Source organism: Electrophorus electricus, chromosome 22, assembly GCF_013358815.1.
Source record: "Electrophorus electricus isolate fEleEle1 chromosome 22, fEleEle1.pri, whole genome shotgun sequence".
Lineage (NCBI taxonomy): Eukaryota > Metazoa > Chordata > Actinopteri > Gymnotiformes > Gymnotidae > Electrophorus > Electrophorus electricus.
In genome coordinates, this window is record NC_049556.1 from 7,190,007 (window position 1) to 7,204,287 (window position 14,281).

General features: G+C 41.3%; 1 protein-coding gene across 3 annotated transcripts; it reads left to right on the forward strand.

The window, feature by feature from the left end:
* The first annotated feature begins 3,006 nt into the window (after window positions 1-3,006).
* znf217 (zinc finger protein 217) lies at window positions 3,007-12,390 on the forward strand. 3 transcript variants are annotated; one of them, XM_027008276.2, is made up of 6 exons: window positions 3,007-3,196; window positions 6,425-8,044; window positions 8,503-8,625; window positions 8,879-10,156; window positions 10,661-10,761; window positions 10,840-12,390. In XM_027008276.2, the coding sequence occupies exons 2-5, from the start codon at window positions 6,736-6,738 to the stop codon at window positions 10,747-10,749; spliced, it is 2,799 nt and encodes a 932-aa protein (XP_026864077.2). In that variant the 5' UTR covers window positions 3,007-3,196; window positions 6,425-6,735; the 3' UTR covers window positions 10,750-10,761; window positions 10,840-12,390. The 3 variants fall into 3 exon arrangements, with proteins under 3 accessions (XP_026864077.2, XP_035377046.1, XP_035377047.1); XM_035521153.1 differs by having other exon boundaries at window positions 3,007-3,186; XM_035521154.1 differs by lacking the exon at window positions 3,007-3,196 and adding an exon at window positions 3,481-3,523.
* The last annotated feature ends 1,891 nt before the right edge of the window (window positions 12,391-14,281 follow it).

A 14,281-nucleotide genomic window follows, 5' to 3' on the forward strand; every position in this document is an offset into this window, starting at 1 on the left:
ATCTCTTATTACAAAACACTGCAGATACTCACCAGGAATCTTCTTATATATGTATTTAGGTAGATAGACAGACAGACAGACAGGCAGACAGGCACAAGATAATTGAACTCCTAAATAATGAATTGTGTCATGCTACAGGTAAAAGAGGTGGCAACACCTCCATGTTATGCCATTATACACAGAGCAAGGTTGAGGATGTGAATCACCATAATAACATTTAGGTGATTCACTGATATATGGAAAAAAAAAAAAAATCAAAAGGTTATCAAGCTTATGGTTTATGGTTATGAAGTCAAATCTCTGTATATTCCATTACATTTCATACAAATGTATATGGTGCACCTTCCTTTATTCTTTATTCTTTTATATTTATGATCTTAAGCAGCAAAATGCACTTGACTTCATAAAATTATGCTTAAGTGCTTGAGTTTTCTTTGGCCCTCATTAAACGCATTAAAGCAGAAGGATGTTGAGTGGGTGGTGTGCAGCCAGATATCTGGTGTGTTTGGCAGCCTGTTGACTAACACAGGCTGATGTGGATTTGTTCGGTGTGTCTCCTCCCAGGCAGCTGTGTGGTGTTCAACTGAGAGCTCCTTCTTTCTTCCTCTTTCTTGGAGGAAACTCGCCAGTGAAACATTATCTTGTATAAGCCAGGGTTTAAAGAAGTGATGAATAGAGACGGGGGAAAAAAACAAGAACAAGAACAAAACAGTGCATCTCAGTCTGGATGCTCTTCAATGGAATTACTGTAGCTAGAAAATAAAGGCAAGTTTTACTTGCAAAGAGAAATACCATATTACCCAGCATAAAGGATTTCCAGTGTCAGGATGGGAAACATGAGCATAAATAAGTTCCTTTTTGTTTAAAGGACATAGTAATGAGTATGCTAGTAATACTCATAGTGAAGTACTCTATTTATGTCAAGACTTCTCATTATATTGTTTTTCTTTATACTTTTTCATGTTTTAAGTACAGTTGAATTCATAATGTGCAAACTTTAGACAAATATCAAGCATCCCTTATCTCTAGATTCTGAACTTTGCGCATGTTATTGGCTCAGTTATTTTCCCTCATGCTGTTTTCCAAATGTAAATGAAACCCCACCTATACCATAGTCATGATGTTTTTCTTAGATAATGAGCAACAGTTGTTTCACTTAAGCATTTTGGCAGAACACTAGGGTTCATATACCGAAAATCTGTTTAACAGTACTTTACACATAAGACGCATAAAAAAACTAAGGTTTATTGCATATTGTATGATATATAATTGTACAAGTATGAGGTTACATAAAACAAAGTATTAGTTATTAGCTTAGCTGGACATTAAGATAAAAGGGGAAAAAAATAACCCTGTTTTATTCCATCTGAACAATCCTTATAGAACAATAGTGAAATGAAGAAAGGGCCTTAGGGAGATTCCAAAAAGCTTCATCTCCATGGGGGAGGGGGGAGGGACCTGCACTTTCATTCACTTGCAGAATGTTCAGGAGAGAAAGAAAGGTGATTTTTGGTAAAAGACTAGGCCAACCAGGTATGTTTTCTGAGTGAAAAACAACACTGCTATGTTACATGGTAAAGGAAGAGAAGGTTTATAGGTCAATTTGTACTACATCTATAATGTAAACAACACAAACTAGGGAGTAACAGGCAGAGCCTTTATTTTAAACTCTCAGTTTTCGCAACAGTAGCTAACTGTTTCAAAATCGTTGCCTCTGTGTGCTCAAAACATTTTCAAACTTGAAGTTTCAGTTTACACAGAGGTAACAATTTCTGCACATAAAAACCTCACTTTTTATATGAAAAAAAATAGGCTAATTGGTTATGAATTGCAGCCTATCATAAGTCATTAGTTACAAATTCCTAATTATTTTTGCTTATGTTAAATATTACAGTAGGGTAGTTATAATACCTCAACTAGCTCCCCAGTATGTTAAACATCTGAACAAATAAACTTTCTATCTTTAAACCTTTAGAGATAGAAATTGAGACATATATATATATATATATATATATATATATACACACACACACACACACACACACACACACACACACACACACACACATATATATATATATATATATATATATATATATATATATATATATATAGCTTTTATAGCTTTTTACACACACACACACACACACACACACACATATATATATGTGTGTGTGTGTGTGTGTGTAAAAAGCTATAAAAGCTGTAACAGGCAGAAATGACAAAGAAACCTATGGCAGAGCCGCAGAGCCTTTTAATTGTTTGCATAGGACTGTTACACCTCTGTCTTCCCCCCTCCCCCAACCCCACATGGTGTGTGCAGGATTGGTGAACGGAGGAGCCCGTTGAAGGAGACATGTTAGGCATCAGTCACTGTTCTTGCAAACAACACCCGGTTTCCTGCTGCTTCGTGAGTCGATCGGACTGTTGCTGAACGATGACGACGCAAACTTTATCAGATGTGTCACAAAATAACAAAGCATGAGACTGTACTCGGCGAATACTCCCACAGACTATTCCTTCCGTAGCAAATGATATTAGTGCAATAACGACAGGATAATTGATAGTTTTCATTTCAACCTTACCAAGAAGGCTACGCGAATATACCATACATAACTTATGAGTTTGGTGCTCAAATTAGGTCGAGAAACTTGGACACATTCAAAGCACTTGACAATATTATAACTATTGGTCGTCGTATTCCACTCGTTTTGTCTAGTGCAAATGAAGGGAAAATCTGATTGTGAAAATTAATCAAAAGGAGCTTCCTCTTTAGACTAAGTATGTAAACTAAGCAACGTCTGTGTCGATGTCTTATGGTCATACATTTCGTATACAAACACTTGTAGAACAATGAAACGTGACATCGTTGAGAATAATAAACTAGTTTTGTTGAAGAATAGTTTGCTGACCACGTGATCTGAGGTGCCCTCTATGTGAGCGCGCCGTGACGTTCCATGGGAGAACGCGCCTCAGAACGCAACAGCTGCATAGTGAGAGATTTGCAAACATTGAAGCAAGCTTTTTGGCCGGCTAACAATTGGCTAACACTGCTAATCTGAGCTCCAATTTATCCTAAGAAGTAATATATATTTAAGTCTGATATAAATATCTTTCTAAGTATAGCCTAATAATTCTGAGTTCTATAACAGACTGAGAATACCTGACGAATGAGTGAACATATTGGTAGGTATTGGTGAGTTCCTTTTTTTCTGTAGCTATTACTTAAACTATTAGATGGCTAATATTATAAAAATCTTTAACTTCATAATAAAGTTTTAGCTGACTATCTGACTCTTAATAAGTTTTGTCAGTTCTTCGGTAATATGTTTACTATGGAAAGTGAATGTGATGGCTAGAAAACTTACTATCTTGTTTAACAAGTTAACCCAGGAACTGCATGGTAGACAGTTGATGCTGCTCTTCACCCTAAGGAATCGTGAATTGAAACTAACCTGTGACAAACAGCCAGCTAACGTTTGTTAGCTGAGCCTAGCTAAGTTCTGCTAGTGGCCAAGTTTTAGTAAGTTGGTTAATTTGAAATTATATCTTTCTCTCGGTAGTATAATTCTGTCAACAATTTCACCAATGGCGACTATTGCCTAACAATCTAAGATGAATTTGAGATGGCTAACAGCTAGCTATAGCTCCTGATATGTTGCAGATATAATGTATTATTTAACAATGGTTGGATTCTGTATGCGATACAAATAATGTAGCTAGCTAGCTAGCTAATCTAGTAAAATAAGTCATCGTTACACAATAAGACTAAATAACAATAGCTATCGAATACGTAAACTATGAAGTTAATTTGATAATGTAACATGTAGTTGGCTAATCGAGTGATACATTTATTTTACCAAAAAAAGAAACTAGATCTAGCTAATCATTACAACAGCTACATTTATTAAAGATAATTTGATAAATTTTCTGCACCCGCAGTGTAGCATAGCTACACTTGTGGTTTATGATTTAAGGGTCGCTCGTTCACAGTATTAGCGAATGAGCCCTATTCTGTAAGGGTATAAAGCAGTTGGAGATGCTGATCAGGTTAAAAATAATCACGTGTCAGGAAATTATGGCCACATACATGCTTCCAGACTTGGTTTAGTGAGTTAGTTAGCTAGCTAGCTAACTAGCGAGATTGTTACCATAATGTGAGTTTGGTTTGTTACTCTTTTTCTTTTTTTTTTGAAGCGTGGCATCGTGTTTGTGTTATCTGCACAAACCACAGTCATACAGCCTTTAACAGTTCCTCCAATTCGGTCTGTCGCCACCATTTCAGCTCTAAATGCTTTTCCCCCAAATATATATATATATATATATATATATATATATATATATATATATATATATATATATATGTAATATATATATATATATATATATATATATATATATATATATATATATATATATCGCTTTATTCCTTTATTAAATATTTTGTATGTAAAATAATGCATCGCTAGAAACATTTTAGTAGTTTATAAGTAGCTTCAATTTAAGCATACGAAAACGAGAGGCTCGCCAAATTACGACACTACACGTTAATCGGCTCATGATTCTCTTTCATCAGCAGTTACCCTACGTTTAATACTAGCTACAAGATTGAAGGTTCTTCTCGTTCTTTCGAGTAGCTGGTCGAGGCTTACTCGCTTCGTTTGTTCAAAGGGCGGGGACTCAGCCTTTTAAAGTTTCTTTGCAGAATACGCTGTTCAGCGTTAACGTTTATTTAACACGTGCAGGTTTCTGCTTTACACAGAAAGCAGGTTCGTTTCTTTACACACAGAGTGGCACCACGCAGACCTGGTATTTGACAAGTGTAACTAATAAATTTGAGCGCTTTAGCTTGAATCCCCCTAATTCTGAAGCCTACTAATAACTATTGATGAACTTGGGTGGCATTGTTGCTACTACGCAGGTCTTTTGTATCCGCCGCATGGTAACAAAAGAATGAGTAAGACGAGCAACAGCTGGTCCGTGGCTGATTCTTCGGCATGCCAACCGACAAAATTAAAGCATCCTAATCTGTTCGAGTTCCCCTTTATCACTACTAAGGATGACAACGAAATAAACAAAACGCTATAAAGCCCATAGTCGTTGCTTTTAACAAGACATTAAAATAAACATTAAAATGATTAAAAGGGCTTAAAATAATGATTTAGGCATGCGGGGTACGGTTATGTGGATTGCAAATATATAGTTGATTGATGAATTACTTGTGGTTTGAAGAATAGCATCTTACAATGAATGGAGTTCCATAATGATGAATTTTGCATGAAAATGAGTCATACTGATTAGCATATACTTAAAACATTTACTAATTCTCATTGCTTAGGTTTTTGTACTACGTGCGAGCCATATTTATTTAATTCGAAAGTGCACAGATATGTGACCTTTTCTTGTTTTGTTTTGTTTTTTTCCCCAAGAGTGGTGATTCAATAACTGATTGTTGAAGCTTCCTTATTCCACTTTTTCATGAGCAATATTACAGTCACAGCCTGTTTGATCTGTGCATGAAGATTTGAAGAGTATTTTTGGTTGTTTGGAGTTTTAGTATAGGAATTTCCTTCTCTATTGGAAATTTCAGTTGAACTTCTTCAAATTAAGATAGATTTGTGGTTTGTGTTAATACTTTGGAAGGAAAATGGTGTTTCCCCCCCCTGAGTCATTTTAATGCTAGTGAAAAAGTCTAGTGTGATTTTATTTCTTGTCAGTTGTAGATGTGAAAGTAGATGCCTAGAATGCTGTGACTGCACTTGCTACTTGGTTGTACAGGCGTGTCATGGATTGGTATTGTATTAGCCAAAGTTGGACAGAACATTCCACATTCCATTCACTGGAGCTGGTTTACCATTTTGGGAAAATATGCTAGAGGGAAATGGGGAAATATAAGTCTGTGTGTGTGTGTGATATATTACACACGCACACACACCCACATGTGGTTGTTTTAGGTGTCAATTATTGTACATTTGGATCAAATGACTATACTACTCTTGGTATGCAGAACATTAAATGACTGGGTAAATGCAATTCTGGGTTTTTCGCAGTGGCTTTTGCCATGTCAGAGCATTTCTGCTTAGGGAGTGTGAGGTTGTAGGAACATTTGCTTTACCATTTATTTCTGTTTAAAATGCATGAAAGTTTAATAAGAAATGTAACACCTAGCACTTATTTTTTTTCCATCAGCAATACTAGACCTATCATAACAACATAAAAGATGTATTGTATAAATTATATTTGGAAATTTTCTTTTGGGCTCACATCATGTTACATATTATGTTACTGTCAATGCATACTTTTGTGTCACTTTTCTTGTTACAGTCTTGACATGAACATTTTTGTTTATAATTAATGGTTCAAGCTCAGTGAATTGTTTTCTTCACAAGAAGCCACACCTGACATTCTGCCTCTTTCATTTCAGGTTTTGCCTGTCAAGACATAATTCCTTTTTGTGAATCACAAGATATCTGAAGAGATTTCACTTGTAAACGCCTACCAGTGGCAAGCCCCAACTACTTATGTAGTTTGTGTAGTTCGTCATGACTTGAAGCTCTAAGGATACATTTTTTGGGATGTTCTTTTGAAAACTCTCAGAATTCTTCTAAAGTGCTAAGGCTAAAGAGTAATCCTGACTGTATCCTTCTGGAACTTTCTTACAGTAGTGAGAGTGATAGTGCCTATAGACTCAATACGCATTTACTAAAAACCCCAGGGTGTTTAATAAAGACTGACATGCCCACCCACACATTGATTCCATATATTGAAAGTCCTGATGGGATAGGCCATGATATCCTCCACCACAGCAGTGCAACTATGCCTGGTTCTGGTTCCAGCATGACCCCGCACATCAGCTTGGTGGAGAAGACTGATGTGCTCGGTGGTGTGTCCCTGGGATGCATGTTTTGCGAGGAGACCTTCCAGTGTGAGGAGGAGCTCGGGCCACACCTCCTCACGCGGCACCCCACCACGTTCCATGCCCCTGCAGTGCTCCGGGTGGAGGCTGAGTTCTTGACTCCAGGAGAGAGGGCCCACACCAAGGCATGCCTGCCCACCGAGCCTGAGGAAGAGCTGTGCTGCGTGGTGTGCGGTCAGGCCACCCAGGACGTAGCTGAGCTTGAGGCTCACATGAGGAAACACAAGGACTCCTTCACCTACTGCTGTGGCTTGTGCGGCCGCCGCTTCAAGGAGCCCTGGTTTTTGAAGAATCACATGAGAACCCATGGGAAGTCAGGGACCAAGAACAAAGGCCAAGACCTTGAGGTGCCCATCACCATAAACGACGTCGTCCAAGATCAGCTGCCGCCGCCTGCTGTCAGTCTGTACAGAATGTGCATGGTATGTGGCTTCTTCTTCATCGACAAAGAGGCTCTGGCTGAGCACAGCAAAGTCCACAGTCGAGAGCTGGAGGCAGACGAGGGCAGCCCTGCTAATGGCCATCCCGCCATGGAGACTCCGGCCTCCCAGGAGGGCTTCCTGCACTGCCTCCAGCTGCGGCCAACCTCCATGGAGCACAGCGAGGGGAATGGCCGCTGGATTTCCCAACTTGACCCTTTCAACACCTACCAGGCCTGGCAGCTGGCCACCCGAGGCAAGATCACCGTTGGCCCTAACCTAAGCAAAGAGCTCAACGCTGACTCCAACTCTGACAACGAGGAGTCAGGCTCTGACAAAGAAGAGCTTGGGGCCATCTGGGATTCAAGTGGTGGTGACAGGCCGGTGCGGAGGGGCCTCAGGAGCGAGCTGAAGCCCAAGCTCCCCGGCGTGGAGACCCCTTCACCGTTGCCTGAGCAGAAGAGCCTGATACGCAAAGACAAGCCTACTGACTGTGAAGAGTGTGGGAAGACTTTCAGGACCTATCATCAGCTGGTTCTGCATTCCAGGGTTCACAAGCGAGAGAGGGGCGGAGCCGAGAGCCCAACCACGCCCGTGGATGGTAGGGCCTCCAGCGTTGGCTCGGCAGGCAGCCCATCATTGGATCGAATGGAAGAGGGATCAGAGGATGGCTCTGAAGATGGGGCGCCTGGAGAAACCTTTCATTCAGGTAACATCGATGTGAAAGATCGATCTATTTATTTATTTTTTTTATAGACAGAGCCACATGTTTAGACAAGGCTAGGTCTGATCCATCAGGATAAATGGTTGCAGTGTCAGAATATATTGTAAAGGCCCCCCGAGGTTCATGAAAAATGTATAATTATTAACAATAGAGGAAGTCTGCTTACTTTAAGAAAGAGTGTTGCAATACTTAGATTCTGTCACTTTCTGTTTGCAATAACCTCTTTCATATCTTTTTGGTTAAGAAGTGTTGGGGTAGTTTTCACCAGCTCCCTCTCCTGGTTGTTTAAAAATTCATCACTCAGCAAAAATGGCTGTACTGTCTGTTCTGTTTTTCATTTTCCTTGTCCTCAAATGATTTATTTGCTTTAACTTCCGTTACCAGCACACAAGTCTGTCTGTTGAAAATGTTGTAAGTGTACTTTGCTGGTACTTTATTGGCAGATAAAGGTGAGGAAAGCTCAAATAAAATGAAGCTGAAAATTCTTGCACCAAGGAAATGCTGTTACTGTGGCAAGACTTTCCGTTCCAACTATTACCTCAATATTCATCTCAGGACGCATACAGGTATTGTATCTAAGATTTTTTTTGCATGATTTTTTATTTTTGGCTTTTAAAAAAAATAAATGTTAAATGATGTTGAAAATGTAGTTGGAAAAAACCCAAACAACTAGACTGAAACACTGCTTTCTTTTGTTAAAGTTTTTTTGGAAATAGGAATAATTTAGAATAATATAAAAAATGTCTCCGGTGACATTTTTACTGTTGTTACTGTTGCTGTGTGGCCAGTACTAACTGTCTCGCCTCCACATCTCTTTAGGTGAAAAGCCTTACAAATGTAAATACTGTGACTATGCTGCGGCACAGAAAACCTCTTTGAGGTATCATCTGGACAGGCGTCACAAGGACAAGCCTTACACCGATATCCCCAACATCCCTGTGACGGCACCCACCGCTAGCCTCAGAAAGGGCTGCGAGTCTCCCAGGAACATGGATGACAAGCAAGTCCCAAAACATTCTAAACAGGTGCCTGCCCCCCCCTCCGTCTCTGCCGGCGTCAAGCATGAGCCGGGGGCTAGCCAGCCGGACGTTGCTACTAGCAGCCCTGTCGCCTGCCTTAAAGAAGAGTGTGGGAATACGTCTGCCACATCTCCTTTCACGCCCCCAAGCGAGGTGCTCACCAAATGTCCCCTGAAGGCCATGGGCAGAGAGGCGGCTGAGGCGCCCCTCAACCTCTCTCTCAAAGTATCTTCATCCGTCTCCGCTACCTCAGTCCCCAGGGCCATGTTGCTGACCAACTCGTGCGTGTCCTGTTCCTTTGAAACCCTCTACCCTGAAGTCCTGCTAATGCACAGGAAAATAACCCACACGGAGAAGCTGGACATGAAAAAGAATGCCTACAGGCCTCCCGTCAAGCCCAAGCGCTACACGGGCTGTCCTCCAGCCCTCGACGGGAAAGACGTCAGCCCCCTGCCCAATGTCAACAGGAAGCACCCGCGTCGGACCAAATCCCCACCGCCCCAGGCGGCAAGGCCCATCGAGAAGGCCCATCCACCCAGACCTCCCCTGCATGCGGTGAAGGAGCCGTGGAAAGACCACCAGCACACGGCCCAGAGAAGCCGTCCCGCTGAGGCACCAGGTCTCTTGCCCAGGTTCCAGGAACCACCACCAGATTCGGGCCGGAAGTTTGTCGCACCCACAGTCGCTGACAGGCCCAGCACTGCCCAGAACGGTGCAATCTGGCCCCCGGACGCATCCAGGCTTTGCCTGTCAGACCGCTTCAGGAATCTGACACAAGCAGATGTGGGTGGGCCGTCCAGTAAGAGGGCGAGGCACTCGGAAGCCCTGCAGGGTGCTGGGCGGCTTGGCGACGAGCCGGGCAGGTTGGTGCCCCCGGGCCGGAGTGTGAAGGGCATGCTCCAGGGCAGCGTGCCCCTGGCTCCGGTCCGTGGGCCTTCCGCAGTGCCTGACAGCAACGTGGATGTGGACTGGAATGTGATCCATCTCCTGCGCAACTACACGCCCAGCGACCTGGCCTCGCTCTACCAGCCCTCCGCTCAGGCTGCCGGGCACGCTGCTGCAAACCCGGCCACTACTGGTAAGGGCAAACCTCAGAATAAGTGGACTAGTTCTCACTTGTGAGGAATTTTTGCAATGTTTTCTTTTCCTCTCTGTTTCTGGAGATTAGTATTACTACAGCCTTTGTCAGGAATTAAAATGTAATGAAAAGGTATGCCACTGTCATTGTGCCATTACAGAGGAACAGTTGAGTTAAATGGGGTTTCAGAGTAATGTCAGTGACCTGCTTGTTGAGGGGCGTTTGCGTGTGTTTGTCTGGACCTTAATTGTTTGCCAAACGTTCCCTTTATTTTCACCCTCACCGTTCTCAACTTCATGTAATCACTAACTTATTTCTAAAGAACACTGTGCACTGTTACTTCTCAGAACAGACATGGTGACGTTGGTATCAATCAGTAGCCATTTACGCTTACTGGCCTGGCCATAGATTATGCTTTCTTTGGTTAACTTGGGCATGTCTGTTGATAAACATGGCGGTGCTCCTGTGTTGTTAACAGACCTGCGACCATTCTCCTCTCTCTAGGGTGCAGGCTGCCACTCTACCCTCGCTACTCCAGCAGCATCGCTCAGAGGAGGAGCCACCCCAGCCTGCCTCCCGACGCCAGCTCTTAGAACCTACCCATGGTAAGCTGTCATTGGCTGACGACATAAGTGCAGGCCACGCCCTCAAGATACAAGCGCTAATATTTACTTCTTTCTCAGGCTCAAGTAAGTAGACGACACCACCACGTCCGCTCCAACGGACCATGGAGTCTACAACCAGGAGAAAAGTTTAAGTTAATGACCAGCTGGGATGTACGATTCTACATTTAAACTTCAGACACTACTTCAAAACATTACTAAAGGGCGTATTGGAGTGCTAAAAGTGCTATCTGAAACCTTGACCAAGAGGCAGCGTAACCTTGGGATCAGGCCTTGAACAGTGTTTTCATGTGTCCTCATGTTGTATTGTCAGCATCTTACAGTGTGTACTGCACTTACTCCAAAAACACAACGTTCAGTACACTCCTGCTTACTCTGTATGGCTTTCAAATCAACTGCTTTCAAAATCAAATCCTGCGGGGCATTTCTTTGATTGCCCCCAAATGCCTACCAAGTGCCTCTGATACTTGATCTGGACACTGTTACATAGACCAAATCAACTAGGGGACTTCACCCATGTTCAGCCCATAAAGGTTGTTTTTGTCGATATTAAGACATTTCTGCTCATGCTGTGTTTGGGGGGGGAGGTGTTGCTTTACACCATGCAGCTTCTTGTTTTTCTCAGTGCAAAGTTTGCTTTGTCCCAGTGTTGCCAATTTAAAGCTGCTGTGTCTTTGTCTCAAAACCTGAGACCCACGAAACAACTGTGACGTACTGTGTAATTTTTGTTTGTTTGTTTGTTTGTTTTGGGGATTTTGTTTGTTTTTTGTTTTCTTTTTGTATTGGGACAAGAAATACAGGCACTGCATGAAAACTACACTGTGACAAACCCAGACCTGCCATTCTCAGGGCTGATGAACTGTAACTGTGACTTAGTCTCACCTTTAGTTGTGCGGTAGGCCAATTCTGTGTGAAGCGCCTCTCCCTCCCCCGGTTTTTGTTTAGTTTAGATGTTATGCCTTCACAGAACTGAATGTTTTGTGTTATATCCTTATTTTGTGCAGCATCGATTCGAGGATGCATATTTATTTTCTGGCAAGTGTTTTTTGCTTGTTCTGATTAGTAGATGCATGTGTATGGAAATGATACTGGATATGGTGGTTGTGGCATTCCTGGAGAATATGATGGTGACTTATCTACTGAGCTGTTTGTGCTCTGCTTTTCAGAAACTACCTTCTCCACTTCCCTTATGGCTGTGCGGAGTCAGGCATCAGATTGTTAACTTATTTGCTTGTATTTAAGGGGCTGGCGTGACTTGCGTCAGAAACTCCTCCTGATGTAAACTTGAACTGTTTTTTTTTTTCTTTTTTTTTTCTTCCCCCCTCTCTTTCGTTGGAAGACAACGTGGACATTTATTTTTCTTCCCAATTTGCCAACTGTGTGAACAAGAGTGAGCTGACTGGTGACACCTAAATGTACTGGCCTCTAGTGGTGCACAATAACTAATCATGTACATTTGGCTGATTTGTGTAGCCTCTGTTTTTTCTCAGTATTGTATTCTCTCATCTGTAAGGCATTTTAATAACAGTTTGTTTGCGTATCTGCATTTGACAGATGTAGGTAACACTGAGGTGTGTGGGGGTGTGTGTGTGTGTGTGTGTGTGTGTGTGTGTGTGTATATGTGTATATATGTGTATATATATATATATGTATATATGTATATATGTGTATGTATATATATATGTATATGTATGTATGTGTGTATATATATATTTTTGTCCCACCCTCTGGTTAGTTTTCTCTTCCTGCACTTTCATCATTTTATGTTTTGTTTGTTTCCCTTGTGAGATCATTTGTGGCGATGGTCCTCAGTGGTAGTTATGCGTGCACTACGCACTGCAGAGAAAAGGCCTCACGCAAGTGTGCACCAGGCAACAGGAGACGAATTATTTTTCAGGCTTGCAGGAATAACTGTATAGAGAGAAATGCAGCAACACACCTGCACTCAGTGTTGGAGAGTACAGTCTGGACTTTGCCCACTTCCTGTTTGGTTCACTAACTTTATAACTACGCTTTCATGAGGCCCAGTGTATTACAGGTTGTTCAATTGCAAAATAAAGCAATTGTGTGTATTAGTAAAGATTTTGAATTTGGTCTTTTGAAGTTTTCCAAATGAATATTTTATGGAAAATGGCAGTATTATGCACTAGTTATAAATTACATATTCTTCAAACCTTTGACTTGTTAGTAAACGTGGTTTATTATATGTTCTAAAAACAATGGACTTTTGTTTGCCCGTTTTAAATTTTTCACCTCGATATAAATGTAGACTTCTGCACGGTTTGGTTTCATGGTTTGATTGCTATCTTTGGTTTGGAGTTTCTTTTGACCCTTTTTAAGTGTTATTTCTCTTGAGGGTCACTGAACAACTTGCCACATTTAAACCTAAAGTAGCTTTTCTTCTTTTAGAACTGTATGAAACTAGAATTCACCTTATTGGGACGGCCAGTTCCAATTCTACTTTTTTTTTAATTATTTTTTTCTTAAAAAAAAAAATTGACATTTTGAATTCTTAAATGTTTTTAAAGTGTTTTCTGTGGTTTTGTTTGATCAATCATTAGCCTTTCGAATTAATGTTGTTTAGATTTGTATCGCAGTAGGGTTGTGGTGGACTCAGAATCAAGAATCAAGCCTTCAGGAGCTGAAAAAAAACTACAGTGACAGACCAGTCAGTAACTCTAGCACACTGAACTGGCATTTAATAATATTGCAGTCATGGAAACACCTGTCAGTAACTCTTTACATCACTGAATTATTTCATAGCATTCAATTTCAGTCATTGCCCCTTTCTTTTTTTGATCTAGCGATGTGGCATATAACTGATGCCTCTTTGTAGATCAACTACTTTTTTTCATGCAATTCTGATGTACACTTACCAAAAAACAAAAAACCACGCTGGCAGCTTGTGCTTAACCCTTTACTGGGCATAGCTGAGTCGTTGTGGCTGAGATTCATCATAAGTATTTCACCGAGCTTGAGACTGAAGCTGTTATTACTACTCGTTAAACTTGGATCGGTTGCAGAGTCTTGCCCTCACACGGCAAACTTAAGCAGTAAGATGTAACCTGAACTGACCTGCTACTCGGGCCGTTATGAGCCCCATGCAGCATCGGTGTCATTCAGCTCCAGACTCTAATTACATCAATGCCCTGAAGGTCATTTGTAGTAAAAGCGCTGGTAAGAATTGCAGGGGTGGGGCCAATAGCTGCAATTCAGGCTCATGACCGGGCCAGCCAATTAATAAACAAGGCTGGATGCATTTCTCCCATGTTGGTCGACAACATCTGATAAAATTGGGGATAATATTGGCACTGGAAACTGGTTATTGATGCTTGTTACTGGAACAATAAACTAATGTTGGAGTTGAAGTATTTTTGAATGTGAATCAGTAATTTTGCTACTTTTGTACAAATGGTATCTTGAAGTGACTGAGTATTAACTGAAGAAAACTACATATTGAGCTCCGTAGGACGCTACAGGGTTCCCACTTGTCATGGAATTT

Coding starts and splice junctions, on each gene's coding strand:
- znf217 (XM_027008276.2), top strand. CDS start 6,736: ATGCCCACCCACACATTGATTCCATATATTGAAAGTCCTGATGGGATA. Junction 8,045..8,502: donor TGGAGAAACCTTTCATTCAG/GTAACATCGATG, acceptor CTTTATTGGCAG/ATAAAGGTGAGGAAAGCTCA. Junction 10,157..10,660: donor TGCAAACCCGGCCACTACTG/GTAAGGGCAAAC, acceptor TCCTCTCTCTAG/GGTGCAGGCTGCCACTCTAC.